The sequence below is a fragment of the Opisthocomus hoazin genome, chromosome 9, assembly GCF_030867145.1.
Source record: "Opisthocomus hoazin isolate bOpiHoa1 chromosome 9, bOpiHoa1.hap1, whole genome shotgun sequence".
Classification (NCBI taxonomy): Eukaryota; Metazoa; Chordata; class Aves; order Opisthocomiformes; family Opisthocomidae; genus Opisthocomus; species Opisthocomus hoazin.
Genome location: NC_134422.1, coordinates 38,408,122 through 38,423,797, shown reverse-complemented (window position 1 = coordinate 38,423,797; position 15,676 = coordinate 38,408,122). Strand labels below are relative to the sequence as shown.

General features: G+C 62.8%; 1 protein-coding gene across 1 annotated transcript; it reads right to left on the bottom strand.

Moving 5' to 3' along the window:
* Positions 1-184: 184 nt before the first annotated feature.
* LOC142362436 (maestro heat-like repeat-containing protein family member 2B) lies at positions 185-15,439 on the bottom strand. The gene is made up of 32 exons (XM_075431070.1): positions 15,410-15,439; positions 14,796-14,961; positions 14,323-14,421; positions 13,902-14,053; positions 13,494-13,637; positions 12,964-13,056; positions 12,564-12,648; positions 12,339-12,452; positions 11,870-11,943; positions 11,337-11,456; positions 10,260-10,367; positions 9,907-10,075; positions 9,514-9,845; positions 9,100-9,241; positions 8,147-8,199; positions 7,632-7,739; positions 7,269-7,388; positions 6,970-7,092; positions 6,718-6,840; positions 6,510-6,671; positions 6,160-6,282; positions 5,837-5,904; positions 5,357-5,486; positions 5,156-5,251; positions 4,583-4,687; positions 4,248-4,371; positions 3,200-3,309; positions 2,610-2,762; positions 1,637-1,782; positions 1,244-1,406; positions 760-953; positions 185-344 (listed from the first exon to the last, which is right to left on the bottom strand). Exons 1-32 carry the CDS (start codon positions 15,422-15,424, stop codon positions 203-205), a joined length of 4,056 nt encoding a protein of 1,351 aa, XP_075287185.1. The 5' UTR covers positions 15,425-15,439; the 3' UTR covers positions 185-202.
* Between the last annotated feature and the right edge of the window lie 237 nt (positions 15,440-15,676).

Genomic DNA, 15,676 nt, shown 5'->3' with positions numbered 1-15,676 from the left:
CAGGACGCTGCGCAAGGGAGCACAAGCGAGGGACACACAGTTACCCCGGAAGGCCACAGGCCAGGTCTCCAAACCTCACTTGCACTGACGCAGACACTCTTCTTCTGCTCAGGACAGCTTCCCAGGCACGCCGGAAGGGTCCCGGCAGCCACTTCCCCGGGCACAGCTCCACTGGACGTGGCCAGATGCATCCCTGGGGCTCTTACCTGGTCAGGAGAGTCACCCCATCAGGGTGACAGAGGGGATTTTCCAGGAGAGCCCAGGCCGCCTGATTCGTCAGCAGCCGCATCCATTTGTCAGCCAGGCATCTGCCCAGCACCTTCTCTAAAGCCACAAGGAAAAGCCTGGGAAATGAAACCAAACACAACACAAGTCAAAACGCAGTCAAACAAAACAACACAACACCACAGCCACAAACCCAAAGAAACTGGAAATCACAGCAGGTTAGGGGAAAAATTCATCTGTGGCAAAGCTAAATACCCCTGAAATGATGCTTCAGGGCCTGCAAGACTGCAGCTAACGACACTGGCATCTTCTCCATCCCCCAAACCCACACAAGCAGCAGAAAACCCACGTCCCTAGCTGACTCCGTGCTACATAACCACGGCAACACCTACTACCTCTTCCCACCAGCGCTTTGCCAAGAATGATGCGGGTGCCCGCGAGGGGCACGCTCCTCCCGCTGAGGGTCCCATCAATGCACATGTCCTGGCAAGGGGAACTGAAGCCAAAGCTTCAAAGGAAGCTCCGGCTCCTTACCTGCAAGGCTTCTCCTCAGCGATCCCGCACTCGAGGAACAGCTCTCTCCAGGTGCTCAGGGGAGAAAGCGATCTCTCCTCACCCAGTGTTTCACTGGCCCACCTCAGGAGGCTGGGAAGCAGGTGGGGAAGCAGCCGCTTGAGCTCCTCTGTGCTCCCCAGAGCTAGCACCACCTCGGAGATGGCATGGGTGATCTACAGAGGAACATGACGGAGAACCACCTGGTCAGGCAAGGCCTTTTCCACCAGCCTGGTTCCCTGCCTGCCTTGGGCAGGGTGCTTACTCTCCACAATCGTCACTTCTGCAACAGCCTTGTGCCTCAGGAGCACAAAACTGTCCCCGCTCCCCACACCGCAGGCCGGCCCAGCACAGCGCCCTGGGAGTCTCCACGGGCATCCACAAAGGGCACCCGACTCCCTCGCGCCGAAGAACGAGTTAGAAAGCAGAAGCGAAGATGCAGAAACGCGTCTGCTGTTGAACGTACCGTCACAGCCTCCAGAGCAGCGCGACGGCTGTGCCGCTCACAAGCAGAGTCCTCATCCTGCAGGCAGTTGTTCCCCACTCGGTTCAGTTTCTCTGCTAAGCACTTCAGGACCCGAGTCCCGATGGTGCTTCTCCCGAGGCTCCTCCACAGCTCCACCGTGTCTCTGCAAGGGAACAGACATTCACCTCTGAGCCTGTACCCTTGCAGTGCTGCAGCGCCCTCAAACCTTCTCCTCGTCTGCAGCGGGGCTTACAACGCTCCACTCGCGGTCCAGACACAAGCACAAGACAGTTCAGGCAGAAAAAAGACCTGCTTCTTAACCACCCCCCACAGCACAAGCAAGCTGCGAGGACTCTCTCAGACTACAGCGAGGGAGGTGGGTAGTGCACGTACCCGTCCATGGGCAGACCCTTCTGGAGGAGACAGCTGATCGCAGGCTCCCGGTGAGAGCAGGTGAGGAAGAACACCGCACGGAAAGAGAAGGGCCTGTGGGGGCTCTTCTCCATGTAGGTGTAAAGGGTCTGCAGGATTTTTGGCATCTGGATGGAAGAATGGGAGAAAGAAGGGCTCGGTGCATCCTTTACCCCTTCCTGCGGGGCCCAGGCACGGTCCTTCAGCACGTGAGCAATGCCTGCTCCTGTGACAGGGAGCCCAGGTCTAGCTCGAAACCTCGCCCCGTTCCACCCTGCCTGACCCTGGCTCATGGCCGGAGCTGAGCGTGCTCTTGGCAGTTGCACACGTGTGGCCTTGCAAGGCCACGTCTCTCCTTGCAGAGGAACCCAGGTCTCCAGGGACATTTTTCCTTGCCTCTACCCTCCTTTCCCAAAGCGCCAGCCCCACGCAGAGGACCTTCCCCTGAAGGAAGGAGACTTTGTTTGTTTGGGCCTTTCAAAGGCTGACAGTGGAGAACAGGAGCCATGAAAGGGCAGGCACAGCACCAGGCCAGAGGCTCCCAGCCTCCAAACGGGCAGCAACTGGTGGCTAAAGGGCGGCCACCTCGGAGGCTGGGTAACACCCCAGCCGGGGAAAGCAAAGAGCAGGGTGAAGCGCGTCCCTGGGCAGCGAGGGCTGACAGTGACCTCAGAGGAAGGGCAGGAACGGCAAGGCGAGGCCTCCCAGTGACAGCTGCCTCCCTCATGGCAAGGACCTGGACTATGGGAGACGGCGGACAAGAGGTGCCCGTGTCCTTGTCACCAGACGGAGCGGACACCAGCAGCAGGTGCTAATGCACAACTCCAATCATCAGCAGCCCCTCGGCTCGGCACACCGGCGCTGTTTCTTGAGCCCGTGCCAACTGCACAGGGTGCAGTGCAACAGCCAACAGGAGAAAAGGCAACGTCGAATGGAAAAAAAAGTTCTCCTTTACCTCCGGGACTATTTCCTCGGTGGATTCCACCAGGAAGCGACACACCCACTTCCACACTGCCTTCACACACGTGGGTCTGACGTGCCTGAGGCTGTCCAGGACAGCGGTCAGAAAGTCTCTCGCCTGCGCTGGAGGGATGTATTTGCAAATGGCCTGGAGAGAAGTCAGGAACAGAAAAGACTGCATCACAGCTCTGCTCCAGCAATGCGGCAAGGACAGGAAGCTGGACAGGACTGCCAGTGTGGCAGTCATGGAGGGGGTGAGGGCTTGATCCTCCCGCTGTGCACACAGTGCTGTTTACATCTGATGCAGCCAACTGATGTGGAAGCGTCTCCCCCCGTGTTGTTTGCTTACAGACCACAGTTGTGTTCTGACAAGAGCACTCACTCACTCACTCACACACACACACACAGAGGATCTGCTCCAGCATGCCTAAAGGGCAGTCCTGCCTCAAAGCCTCCTCCTGCTTGCTAACAACAGCCGTCCTGGGCAGGTCGCTCCGGAGACAGCACGAGGCTCTGGAGGGGAGCAGGGGGATGTGCAGGAGCCCCGGAGCTGGGCCGCCAGCCCACTGCTTTGGGGCCAGTTACCTTTGCTATTGCGACACCGTTCTCTTTCAGAGTCTCGGGCTCTGGGCTCCTCAGCTCCTCACACAGGCGCCTGATCTCATCTGCCCCAGACACCACCTTCCTGGTCTTGGCTGAAACAAACACCAGGAGAAAAGAGGAGTCATGTCTACGGAAACCCAGCCTCTGGCCCCGGATACTGTTCAAGGAGAACCCAAGTGGTGGCAGCGAAGGCCACAGGGAAAGCCAGGCCCTCCTGAACTCGGTGCAGCAGGGTTTCCTGAGCTCGAGAAGCGGCTGACAAATCCCAGGCTGGAAAGATCCCTCTTCCTCCCTGAACTATTTGCTGGGGCTGCAGGGTTTCAGCAGCCACCGGCCTCTGCTCCCAGCAGCTGTGTCCCTGATTCCCACACAGGCCACCTTCGTCTCTGGGACTCGGGAAAACTCCCTGGGACTTCCCCAGCACACGCAGACCCCGCTGCCTGAAGAGGAAAAGGGTGAAAGACAACCCTTTGCAGCACGCGCCAGGCCTCCTCCCCACCCACTTTGCTCTGGGCAGCAAATTGGCTTCCCCTCTTGTGCTCGGCAGGAGATGTCTTCCCTGGCAGGGGTGAGTTTGGAGACTGCCTGGCTAGCTGCCTGTCTCTCCAGGCTCAAGGTAGCGAGCAAAGGGGAAGGCATCCTCTGAAACATCAGGGACTTCATCCGAGCAAGGTGGCTGACCAGCCTCTGCCTCTCCTGGCATGTGGAGGGGGACAGACGTTGCGGGGGACAGTTCCCAGCGTTGGCGACAATGTCCTGCCCTCAGACAGCAGCAGGGGATGGCCCTGACCACCCACCATCACACGTGCTCCGAGGAGGTGGGACTCAGCCACTCTCTCCCAGGGACCCTTCCTGAGACGGCCAGGGAGGCAGAGGACTTACAAGCTGGGGGCACAAAACCAGCCGAGCACCTTGTCTCCCGCTTCCCTCCCGGGGACGGGGCCGGGCCCTGCAGGATCCCGGTCGTGCCAAGCCAGGAAGGGAGGAAGGATCTGGCTGAGCACAGCTGGGAAGCGCCCGCTCTCCTCACCTTGTATTTGGAGAAGGTAGGCAAGGCAGAGCCACGGCCTCTGGTGGATCGTGGCAACGCAGTCGCAAGTCAGAGTGCCCAGCAGTCCCACCAGGGAGCCGAAGCCATTCCAAGGACGTCCTCTCTGCAGGGAAGAGCAGCAGGGAAAGGGTCGCAGGCAGCCCCAGCACCCGCTGGCCTCTGCCGCCCATCCCGCTCCCTGAGTGGCCACTGGCAGAAGGGCTGCCCCGTGATCCCAGAGCCCCGAAACCCAGCACCCGGCCAGGCCGGGCTTTCTTCCGGGGCCATCAATGATGGGGAGGGGGCACAGTGGGACACAGGAGGTCCCTACTCACCATCAGCTCAAATCGCTCCTTGTAAGCTCCCAGCACATGGGCTAAAATCCACAGGGCTCTCTCCCGCTCCCATTCTGTCCCCGAGGTGAGCCAGTCCTTCAGCACCTGGGGCAGGGCACGTCTCTCTTACAACCGGCGTCTTTCTCTCCCCAAGATCTCTCTCCATCTCCCTCCTTCTCTGGCCCCTTCCTGGCGCAGCCCCCAGCCCCACCGAGCACTGGCACTGCTGTCTCCACCGCCCCGCTCTCCCCCGATGCCTCTGCCCTCAGACGGCTCTTGCCTCCCTGCCAGCGGCTCCCCACTCCAACCTTCGCCCCCGGCTGCTCTCGTCCAGCTCCGGGCTGGCTCCCGGCCTTCCCTCTGGCACGGCCCACTTCTCTGCCTGTCCTGAGGCCACATGGCCGGGGGCTCGCGTCCCCCAGCTCAGCCCCTCGCCCCGCACAAACACACAGCCTCAGAGCGAGGAGCCAAAGCCCTGCTTTCCCATAGCAAAGGTATCCACCTCTTGCCACCCTCTGCAGACTCAATGCCCTGCCCCTCTGACGCTCTCCCTCTTGCCCCAGGGCTACTCACATCGACCACGTCGTCCAAGCTGGTCGAGCTTGCCTCCGCCTCCAGCAGAGTTGCTATGAGGTGGCCCAGATCTTGCATGCATCTGCTGTGCAGAACCTGAAGGCAGGAAAGGAGAGCTGAGGTTCTGCACCATGGGGACGGCCAGGGCACGCTGAGCTGGGAACCTGACCCAGAGGTGGGCAGGCACTGGCCGCTGGGTACCTGAACGTTTACAGCTGCCTTCGCTGCCTGCCTTCCCTTCTGCCTCTCAGGCGGATAGGACACGACACTGTGGCAGCACACTGCCAGCAGCTTCCGATTGTCCTCCTGGCTCAGAAGTGGCCTCAGCTTGCTGGCCAGAGGAAAAATGAAGAGAAAAAAGAAAGCGGATTTACTTGCCCTCTCCAGCGTGCCTCAAAGCACAACTGGGTTCCACCTAATCAAGGGCCCCAAATACAACACGCCCAGCCCACGCCAGCAAGCCCTGCCTTCAGCTCCAGCAACTCCTGCCTCTGCCCAGGCAGTGGGCAAACCCCCACCCCCAGGTTGAGGAACCCCCAGGGCTCCCTTCCTTCGGGAGACCCCCACAATGGGGAACAGCCTCCCGCTCCACAGCCCCAGCAGCTCCCGGCCCCAAGCTCAAGTCACTTGGGCTGGCTGGGGCGCACTGGGAGGCCCCAGAGCCCGGGGAACAGACCTCACCTCAACTTCTCCAGGGGCTGCAACACTCCATGCACCAGGGAGTCCCACGGCTCCCTCTCCAACCAGTCCTGTGAGGCCCAGAGACACAAGCACAGAGTTGGCAGCCCGCAGGGGCACGGGACAGCCCTCCCCTGCTGACAGGCTTTGACAGACGCTGCCCCGTCACCCCCATGGATGCCCCAAGGCACCCAAGGGCCCCACCAGCTCGGGACACAGCTCCAGCAGCTCCCACCAAGCCGACAGACCATCGTGCCTCTGGGGAAAGCAGAGCATGGCGCAGCCCCAAACTCCCCTGTCTCACTGCCCCAGCTACAGACACTCACCAGCAGGGTCCACATCACCTTCTGCTTCAAGCCGAGCTCAAAGCTGCCGCAGTCGCCCACAGCCTGGATGGCACTGCTGACCTCAGTGACGCTCTGCACCAAGGCCAGCTTGAGCTGCCAGTCCTGAGGGCAAAGAGAGCAAAGCACCCCTTGAACTCTTGGAAGGGCTGAGGGGTGCAAGAGGAGCATGGGCAGAGGGAACCCGTGGGGGGTTTGCATCTGGATGGGGAGAACAAACCCGTGCTTGGGGGATCTTTAGAAACAGACCCACCATCTCGGTATGCCCCAGCCCCGAGGGGCTGGAGCGAGGGCACCCAGGCAGCCCTGCCCTGCGCACCCCGAGCTCCTACCCTCTCTCTGGCTCCGCAGAGCTGCAGAATGTTGCCCACAATTTCTTTCTCCACGCAGGCGAGCAGCTGCTCCTTGGGTGCACACAGGGCTATGCTGCTGTAGGTGTGCATCAGAGCAGCGCAAGTGGCCTGGGCTCTCTCCTTATTCTGCTGCTGCTGTACCTGTGTCGACAGAGATGCCCCAAGATGTCAGCCCCAGGACTGCCACGGGCTCCTGCGGCAGCTCCTCGTTCAGCCGGGCACCTCCCCGCAGCTCCCCGAGCCGCCAGCTCCGGGGCCGGGAGCTGTTCCCATCCCGCAGCGTGGGTTCTCGCATGGGGATGGGGAGGAGCTGCACCCAGCACAGCTCTCGGGGAGCTCTTACAAGAGGCCTTCTCTAAATGCAGCTGCCGCGGCTTGGGGAGAAGGGGAAATCAAGCCAGAAATGGAAAGCTAAACAGCAAAACCCTGGATCGTTTACCTTCCAGCCCGTGGAAGTCTGACACAGCCAGTCTCCGGTGAAAGCGGAGGAGAACATTGTCACCGTGTCCAAGACCAGGTGGAAGTGGTTCTCGGCAGCACGGGACACAACAGAAATCATGCCCTGCAGCCGCAGAGAAACGAGGAGTCAGCTCCAGCCCAGGCACTCCGCCGTGGCCAGCGACAACGGCCAGGTAGGACGTTGCAGCAAGGGCGAAACGGCAGCAACGGGGAAGTCAAGGAGGCCTGGAGCAGGGCCAGGAGCAGCAGGGGATGCTCAGGACATGGACATCGCCTCACCTGGGCCTCAGGCAGCTCCATAGGGTTCGCCTCCTGAAGGAACCTCAGCACCTCCCCACGGACGTGTCCGAGGTCCCGACAAGCCGCCAGCGCTGTCCCGAGAGCCTTGTAGAGGAACAGCTGAAAGGGAAGAGGCCGAGCCTGAGCTGCAGTCATGGCCCGACCCGTCACGAGAGGGCTGGCCCCAGAAGGGCCTGACTGGCCCTGGGAGCGGGCGAAGCCAGCCATCACGCCGGGCTGTAGCCAGCCGCTGGGGCAGCCCTGGGGGACGCATCTTTTGGGGGAGGGGGAACGGCACGCAGTGGAAACCCCCTGTGTGGGCAGAGCATGGGCACCAGCCCCGGCGCGGGGCAGGGGACATACCTTCTCCCAGGAGCCGGGGACAGAGCTGCCCAGCTGCTGGCTCAGCTCCTGGCTCAGCCCCACGGTCCAGGCCCCGTCTTCGATGGGCTCCAGCGACGCTCGCAGGAACTGTGGGGAACAGGAGAGGATGCGAGTGTTCTCCTGGCCCTGGCCGGGGCCCTTTCCACGCCCCTGTGTCCCGGGACACTGCGCAGGGACAGCTGCCGGGAACGGCAGTCTCTTCCCCCACCCCAGCCAACCCTCTTTTCACCAGCCTCCCTCCTCTCCCAACACCCCCGGCACGCCGGACACCGAGGAGGCGGCCGTGGCCAAGGTGTGTGCTGCAGCGTCCCAGGGCACTGGCCATCAGCTGTGGCGTGTGTGCAGACAGCAGCTCCTCCGAGCGGGCAGGCACTACTGCGGGGGTGCCACGGGGCGTTCTGCAGGTGCCCCCACCGCCCGGTGCCGGCACAGGCAGCCCCGAGCTTCCTCCCACAGCTCAGCGCGCTCCCTCTTCTCCCCCAGGGATGCTGTACCTTCAGCATACGCTCCTCCCAGTCTGCAGAGTCCAGGGAGACCTCGGTTGTTCCTGGAAAGCAGAAAGAAGCAAAACCCTTGCTGCTATTGAAGCTCACAGCCAAGAAGAGCCCAGTAGTCTCCTCTGCGGTCACACGTCCCAAAAGTCCCAGGCCATCAGGCTGGAGAGGGCCTGCGAGCACCTACACCACAGCCCTTGGGAGGCCACAGACACAGGAGGGATCCCAGGGGCATTTGTCAGAGCCACTGAGTCAAGCTGGGGAAGGACGCGCAGACCGCGGCTGATCCCCACTGCCTGACTGCAGCTCCCAGAACAACTTGGACCACTGAGTGCCAGCACACACCGGCAACACCCGTTTTCTCCTGAATCACCCACCACTTTCTGCCCATTTCATAGAATCATAAAATCATAGAATCAAGAAAGTTGGGAAAGACCTCTCAGATCAGCAAGTCCAACCCTCACGCCAACACCACCACGCCTGCTCAGCCATGTCCTGAAGTGCCACATCTACCCGTTTTTTGAGCACCTCCAGGGATGGTGACTCCACCACTTCCCTGGGCAGCCTGTTCCAATGCTTCACCAGTCTTTCAGTAAGGAAATTTTTCCTAATAGCCAAACTAAACCTCCCCTGACGCAACCTGAGCCCGTCTGTGGCCCTGGGAACTTGGCCCTCCGAAGCCTGGGAGCTGCAGCCCCTCCAGCAGTACCAGTCCAATCCTTGCCCTGAACCCCCACCAGGACACGGGGGTGCCACCGTGACCTGCTGTCCTAGGGGACACCAACGGCCCCGTCCATCCACTGGGCCATGGCTGCCCCCAGCCTCAGCACTGGCTCCCTGGAAGGCCAAAGGCTGCGGAGCAAGCGCTGAGGAACTGGGCCCCATTCCCCCCCATCACGCTGGGACGCTGCATTTCCCTGCCCCTCGTCCCTCCCTCCCCACCCGCGCTTCACCTTCCAGGTACTGCAGCAGGGGCGGCATCTCGGTGGCCCACACCGCCGCCACGGCCCTGTGGATCCTGCCGTGGAGAGCCTGCAGCAGCCGCAAGGCAGCGGCTGCGCGTTCGCCGGTCTTTTCAGGAGCCGCTGCCAACACCTAGGCGAGGACAGGAGGGAAGGGTCGCTCCTGCCGCCGCAGCCACAGCTTCTCCCGCCACGGAGGGAGGGAGGGAGGGAGGGAGCTCTGCGGGCGGCCAGCGGCTTCACCAGGGTGCTGCCGGCCCCGAGGAAGGAGGGGGATCCCCGGCGGGCTCAGGCGCGCTGCCTCCTCCTCGGGGGTCCCGGCACTGGCCTCAACAGCATCTCTGCCGTGGGCTCTCCCATCACCCCCGGCCAGGAAAGTTCTTTCCTCAGGGCCGCGCTACTCACCAGCAGTCGAACCAGCAGGGCTTGGGGAGTCGGCAGCCGGGCTGCGGGGAGGAACAAAGGCTGGATGAGCGGACGAGCCCCCGCCGTGCCCTGCCCCTCGCACCTCCGATACCCCCGCACAGGGCTGAGAGCGGCCGTGCTGCCAGGGCGCTGGGCCAGGGGCTCCCGAGGGCTGCCCAGCGGGAGATGAAGGCAGCTCCGGCACGGCCGGGAACAAGCCCCGGCTCCCCAGGAGAGCCAGGTCTCTGCGCCGGGCAAGGGGCAACGCAGGGCAGAGCCCCCCATGCCCAGCAGCAGAGCCTGCCTCTGCCCTTTGGCTCTCCTGCTCAGGGCTGCGGAGGAACACGGAGACACAGACCGGACCGGCCCCCAGCCAAACCCAGCGGCACTCACCAGGGCTCCCATCTTGCTCCGGGGAGTTCACGGCATCGGGCTTCTCTTCTTCCTCGTGCCCCACTCTCTCCTGCCTCTCCACGAGGGCTCGGAGGCAGCGGGACAGCGGGATCAGCATGCCGCTGTACTGGGCTGGCACCACGTACTCCAGAAGCCTCGGCCACAGGAGCTGCAGAGAAAGACCAGGCAATTCACCACAGCGGCACTTCCACTCCGCTCGCAGACAGAAAGGATGGTTTGCTTTTCCCTGAGCCTCGCGCGCTGCAGCGCACATCGGGGAGAGGTTCAGGGCATGGGGAAAAATGCCCTGAAGGGAAGAAGTGGCCGCTGCAGCGGGGCACAGGGTGGCTTACCTTGGTCATCCCTCTCAGAGAGACGTCCAGCGAGCCCACGATTTCCATGCACAGGGCTTGAAGAGCTTGTTCCTCCGGGTTTTCCCAGGCCAAATGGCCTTCTGCCACCTGCAAGACGCAGTTGCCCAAAGCCCCGTTACTCAGCTCCCAACCGACAAGGCTCAGACATGGCCCTCCCAGTGCTCCTGCAACAGCCTCCCAGGACCACTGACCTCCTGAAGGAGGACAAGGACAGCCAGACCTAGCTCAGGGACCAGTTCCCAGATGCTGGCAAGGACTGGGAAGTCTGCGAGCAGAGAGATGCTGCTAGTCTGCACGGTCCCTCAGGACCCAAATGCTGCTGTCATGCCAGTGCAGCACAGGTGAGGAACGTGCCCTTCAGCGGGGCTCTTCTCAGGGCCAGACCTGGTGGCAGCAGGTCCGACGGATGCGGAGTGGAACCCAGCAGCCCCCTCCTGCACCCTGCTCCCGAAGCAGAGCCAGCCCAAGCCCTGCAGCACCGCGACGCACGCGTGTCGAAGATCCTCGGCAAGTCAGCGGGAGGCTTGGCCATCCCCAGCCTTCATCTCCTGGGCACCCAGCTGGAAACGCTCACCGAAGGGACTGCCAAAAGGCCTGTCCCCATGCCAGAAGGGACACGGGCCCCCAAGACTGCTCTCAGACGGGCAGGGCATGCTTTGGAGGGCCCCAGCACAAGAGCCCCACAGAAAGCTCCTCCAGCCAGGCCCACCTCCCTGCACTGGCTGCGTTTTGCTGATCATCCATCAGCATCTAAGGATGGAGGATGTCCCCTCCCTACAAGGTCCCTCCCTTCGGAAGGCAGCTTTGCTCAGCCCGTGGGCTGCACACGCAGTCCCGGGTGGTACGCCCAGGTGCAAACCCACACCACCCACCGACGCCTCCACCGACAGCAGCACAGACACCCATGAGGAGCGGCCATTTGGAGGATGCTCCGATGGCAGTGCCGGCGACGACGGCCCTGCAGTGTGGAGGTCTCCACGGCCAAGGATGCCCGCAGGAGCTCTCAGCACAGCCCAGGCACTGGGCAAAGCCCCGGCTGTCCCGCTCTGCCCTTACCAGTCTGCCCGAGATCCGGCCGAACTCGTTGAAGATGTGCCCCACCACATCCCATTCCTGACAGCTCTGGGAGCCAGAGCTCAGCAGCTCCCTGATGAACTCCACAACTGCTGTCTGCACCTGCCAGGGGAGACCGTGGTTACCACCCTCCTGGTCAACACCTTCGCTTGGGAGCCGCCTTAGTGGCTTGCAGAGAGATGGTGAGGGCATGGCAGCAGCTTTTGCTCCGCAGCTCAGTCACGGACTTTAGCACCTGGCTGCATGTGCATTTGCCCATCCGTTGTGACCTCCCCACCCCAGGCTGCCAGCTCTCCCCAGGGAGGAGACAGCACCCACCACCTGGGCAACGTGCTGTCACCTCCCCAGGCACTCCAACGCTGCCCACGCCAGCAGCAGCATCACCTCTCACCATCAGCTCTCCGGGGAGCACGGTCAGCCCCCAAACTGCCGCTCCTGCTACAGCCTCACCAGGCTCTGCCCCCAGGGAGAGGCTTTCTCTGCCGCCCTGGCAGCCCCTTCCCAAACCAGCTCACCTGGGCACTGGGGTTGCTGCACACCGACCGCACGGCCTCCACCAGCTGCGGCAGCTGCTCTCTTGTTGCAGGGTCTGGAACAGACACGGAGAGGTGCGCACTGAGGCAGAGCCCCCACGGCACAAGGCACCCCTTGAAGCTTCTGAGCTTTTCATACGTTAGCGGGACAGAAAAGCGGGGCCCAAGTCTGACTTCACAGGAGGCAGCAGCGTACCCAGAGCAACTCCGTTTCTAGAGGCACGGCTATTTTATAGGGATCAAAAGCTACGGTAACAGAGAACTAGAGAAATGGCACGGGTACAAGCAGCTCCTGCGCCCACCAGCCCGCCTGTGTCACTGAGCTTGGAGCATCAGCTCAGCTGGGGACCTGCTCTTTGCAGCTCCTTTCGGGTGCAGGTGCACCACTTCCAGCCTCTTCCTGCTCTCAGCCCACCAGCCCCAACCCCCGCCTCGCGTCCCAGGCACTGACCATCAGAGCGGGCCAGTTCTCTCAGCAGGCCCAGAGCTGCCACGCGATAGGCATTGCTCCTGCTGCTCAGCTGGCAGCGCAGAAACGCAATCGTCTCCTCCGGGTAGGTGCGGGCTGCAGAGAAGAAATCACGTTCTGCGTTAGCAGGCAGCTGCCTCCAGCTGCTGAGGACTGGAACAGAGCTGCCACGGCACAGCGGGGCATCGCCCAGCCTCCGCTCCTTACCCAGCAGCACGATGCAGCGGGACAGCACTGCCTTGCGACCCAGGCCAGGCTCTTTGGTCACATCACAGAGCCGTAGGAACAAAGCCTGTTTCAAAGAAATTCACGTCAGCGCAGAAGGGGACTGAAAAGAAGCAGCTCTGCCTGCCCTCCTCTCCCAGAGTCCTGCCACTCGGCCGAGAGGCAAATGGCCCAGGGAGCTGGGCTGCCCCTCGCTCCCCTTCCAGACAGCCAGGACCAGGCCTCTTGCAGCCTGCAGGCACCTCCGTGGCACCGGGATCACAAACCCTGGCGTGCTGCTGGCCTGCGGGAAGGTCCCGGCGGAGGGACGCCCTGCCCTGCCCTGCCCTGCCCGCCGGCAGCCTTTCCCCTCCGCGCAGTCCAGCGTGCGGGCTCCCCTTACCTGGCAGTACACAGCCGAGCTGATGGCCAGAGCCAAGCCCTGGGGGATTGGGCTCTGAAGTCCCTCCAGCGTCTCCAGCAGATAGCTGAGGTTCTGCAAGAGAATGGCGCAGCAAGAGGAGGCTCAAGCCACCTCAAGCCACTTGCGACGGGAGAAACCCAGCACATCTGGGCTAAGGGGAGTCCCTGTCACCAGCTCCCAGGGAAAACCCCAAACCCTCCTGCACGGGGCTTCGTTGCCCTCCCCTCAGAGCAGCATCGGGACTGGACACAGCCCTGGGCATTCGAGCAAAGCTCTTCCCGCACGCACAGCCCCAGGGAGGTGGTAATGCCAGAAGATGAGCCTCACGGATGTGACGCTTGGCTCCCTCCTGGCCCCCCCCTGCATTGCCCTGCTCTTGCCCCAAGAGCGCACGCAAGCCTCAGGCCTCCTCTGCTCTCCCTGGTCCTTCTCAAAGGCCTTCCCAGGTCCTCTGGGCACTCGCACAGACCCACCCGAGCAGCCACGCTGGGCCCCACACGACTCCTCACCTTGGTGACCTGGGAGGTGTCTTGCACCTCCTGATATTGCTGCAGGAGCCAGAGGAACGGCTCCCAGGCATGGTATCCGTGCCGCTCCCCGTGCAGAAGGGCCACCGTCATGGCAGTCACTGCCCCGAGGACAGCCTGCTTGTCCTGGAGAGGGAAAGGAGAAGCCCTGCTGGGAGGGACAGCCTTTGCCCATGCTGCTGCCCCAGCCCTCCCCGAACAAAGGCCCCAGGACTCTGCTGCTTCCCCCCAGGGAGCCCCCAGACACAGGGCGGCAGGCTCCCGGCTTGGGGGGCTTCCTCGCCCAGACTGCTCCCTCTCCACCCTGCTCGCACCCCGCCGCGCACAGATGGGCCCGCTGACGTGGACATGCCCGCTGCGGCCCCAGGCATGGAAAGCAGCCCTTCTCACCTCTTCCTCCTCGCAGTGCAGCAAATTCGCCACAACGTAGCGGAAGACCGGGTAAATGTCTCGGCACAGCCGCGCTTCCCGACTGCGAGGGAAGGGGCACTGCTCCCGGCTGCAGAAGTATGCGGTGACCCCTTTCGACCACTGCTCCACAACTGCACCAGGACAAAGGAGAAGGGAGCACATGACAGTCTGCAGCAGGGAGGGGACCTCTGTGCAGTGCCGCTGTGTCCTGCCCACCGCAACGTCCCAGGTTCCCCCTGCTCCTTCTGCACACTCACAGCGCTTTGGGATCGCCAAGGCCTGACCTCACCGGGGGCTGACGCCCACCACGTTCCCTCGGAGACCGCACGGAGCCATCAAAGGCCACCCCTGCCCCGGCAACCCCGGCCAAGGAGCTGCTCACCACTACCCTAACACTCACCGCTGCAGAAGGTGCGCAGGATCCGGCCGCTCCCCACCTGGCTCAGCATGGCGCGCAGGGCCAACAGCGTCATTCCCACAAAGGGGATGCACTGCAGGGCTGCGGAGAAGGCAGGGACAGAGGGACCGAGGGTCAGCGAGAGACACGGGAGACTGGGGTCAATCTCTGGCAAGGCTGGGGCTGCCGGGCCATGCCAGAGGGCATGGGGAGGGCTGCATTCCCCAAGGGGGACACAGCAGGGAAGCTCTCTGGGGAAACAGGGAGGACAGTGGGGGGCACAGACCCCACGCGTTTCTCTCCAGTGGGTTCCCACCCTCCAGGAACCGAGCTGCTGGCCGGCCCTGGCATGCAGCGGGGAGGCTTGGCAATTTCATAGCCCCCCAGCCCAACACAGAGCATTTAGGAAGGGGGAGGATCCCTGCTGCCCACTACCGCAGACCCCGACCCAAACCGGGAGGCCAAGGGTGCCGTACCGTAGCTGCGGGACAGTTTGCCTAGGGTGAGGAGCACAAACTCCTCCGGAACCTTCCCCATGGCCTTCAGGTGTCTCTGGAGCTCCGACATGACAAAGTGGAAGTGGGAGCGGGCCAGAGCCACCAGGACATCGCTAGCAGCCGTCTTCATGTCGTCTGTCACACCCTGGAAAAGCACCACAGGTTCAGCACTCCTGAGGAAACGGCTGAGGCACTCGCACAGGCTGAACGCCCCTGTCTCCCGTGCAAGTCCCCTTGCTGCAGTTGTGCTCGGGCCAGGGCGTCCGCTGCCTCTTGTACCCCGGGGCAGGCAAGCAGCTTCTCCGGGAGACGAGGGACACTTCTCCCCGGCACAGCCCTGTGCTGCTGCCTCCTCTCCCTCTCTGCGGAGATGCTGGGAACAAACTGTCGCAGACTCCAGACCCTCCCCCGTGGGGCCTCTCCATGGGGCTGCTGGGTGCCCAAGGTTCTTCATCAAGCCAGGAGGAACAACCTTGAGCTGAACCCAGCTTGGTGGGAATAACCGAGGAACATCTCTGCGCTGCTCTGTATTTCCCCAAAACCCAGGGGCGTAGGCAGGCTGCTTTGGTGGCCTTGGAAGAGAACAAGCTCACCTGGGCTGCCCGCATGTCGCTGGATGCCTCTGCTATCAGGCGGTTCACGATGCCGCCCGGCAAACGGCCATCATCTCCCTGCAAGACGCTCTCCAGCTCCCGGTATATCTCCACTCGGTCACCCTGAGGACAGACCAAAGGGGAGGGAGCGATGAGACTTGGGACTTGCTTTGTCCTCGTTCCCGGCGAGCCACGAGAGAGACCTGCTGCCCCACAAATCATCTGTGTGCCACGGGCACGAGGGACCAGCTGCAGGCATCGCTCAGG

Bases quoted from the DNA above. Each gene is read 5' to 3' on its own strand.
- LOC142362436 (XM_075431070.1), bottom strand. The intron at 6,283-6,509 runs GTAGGAGCTCGG...CTTTGCCCTCAG, and splicing joins TCTGCGGAGCCAGAGAGAGG to GACTGGCAGCTCAAGCTGGC. The intron at 345-759 runs GTAAGGAGCCGG...TTCATTTCCCAG, and splicing joins GCTGAGGAGAAGCCTTGCAG to GCTTTTCCTTGTGGCTTTAG.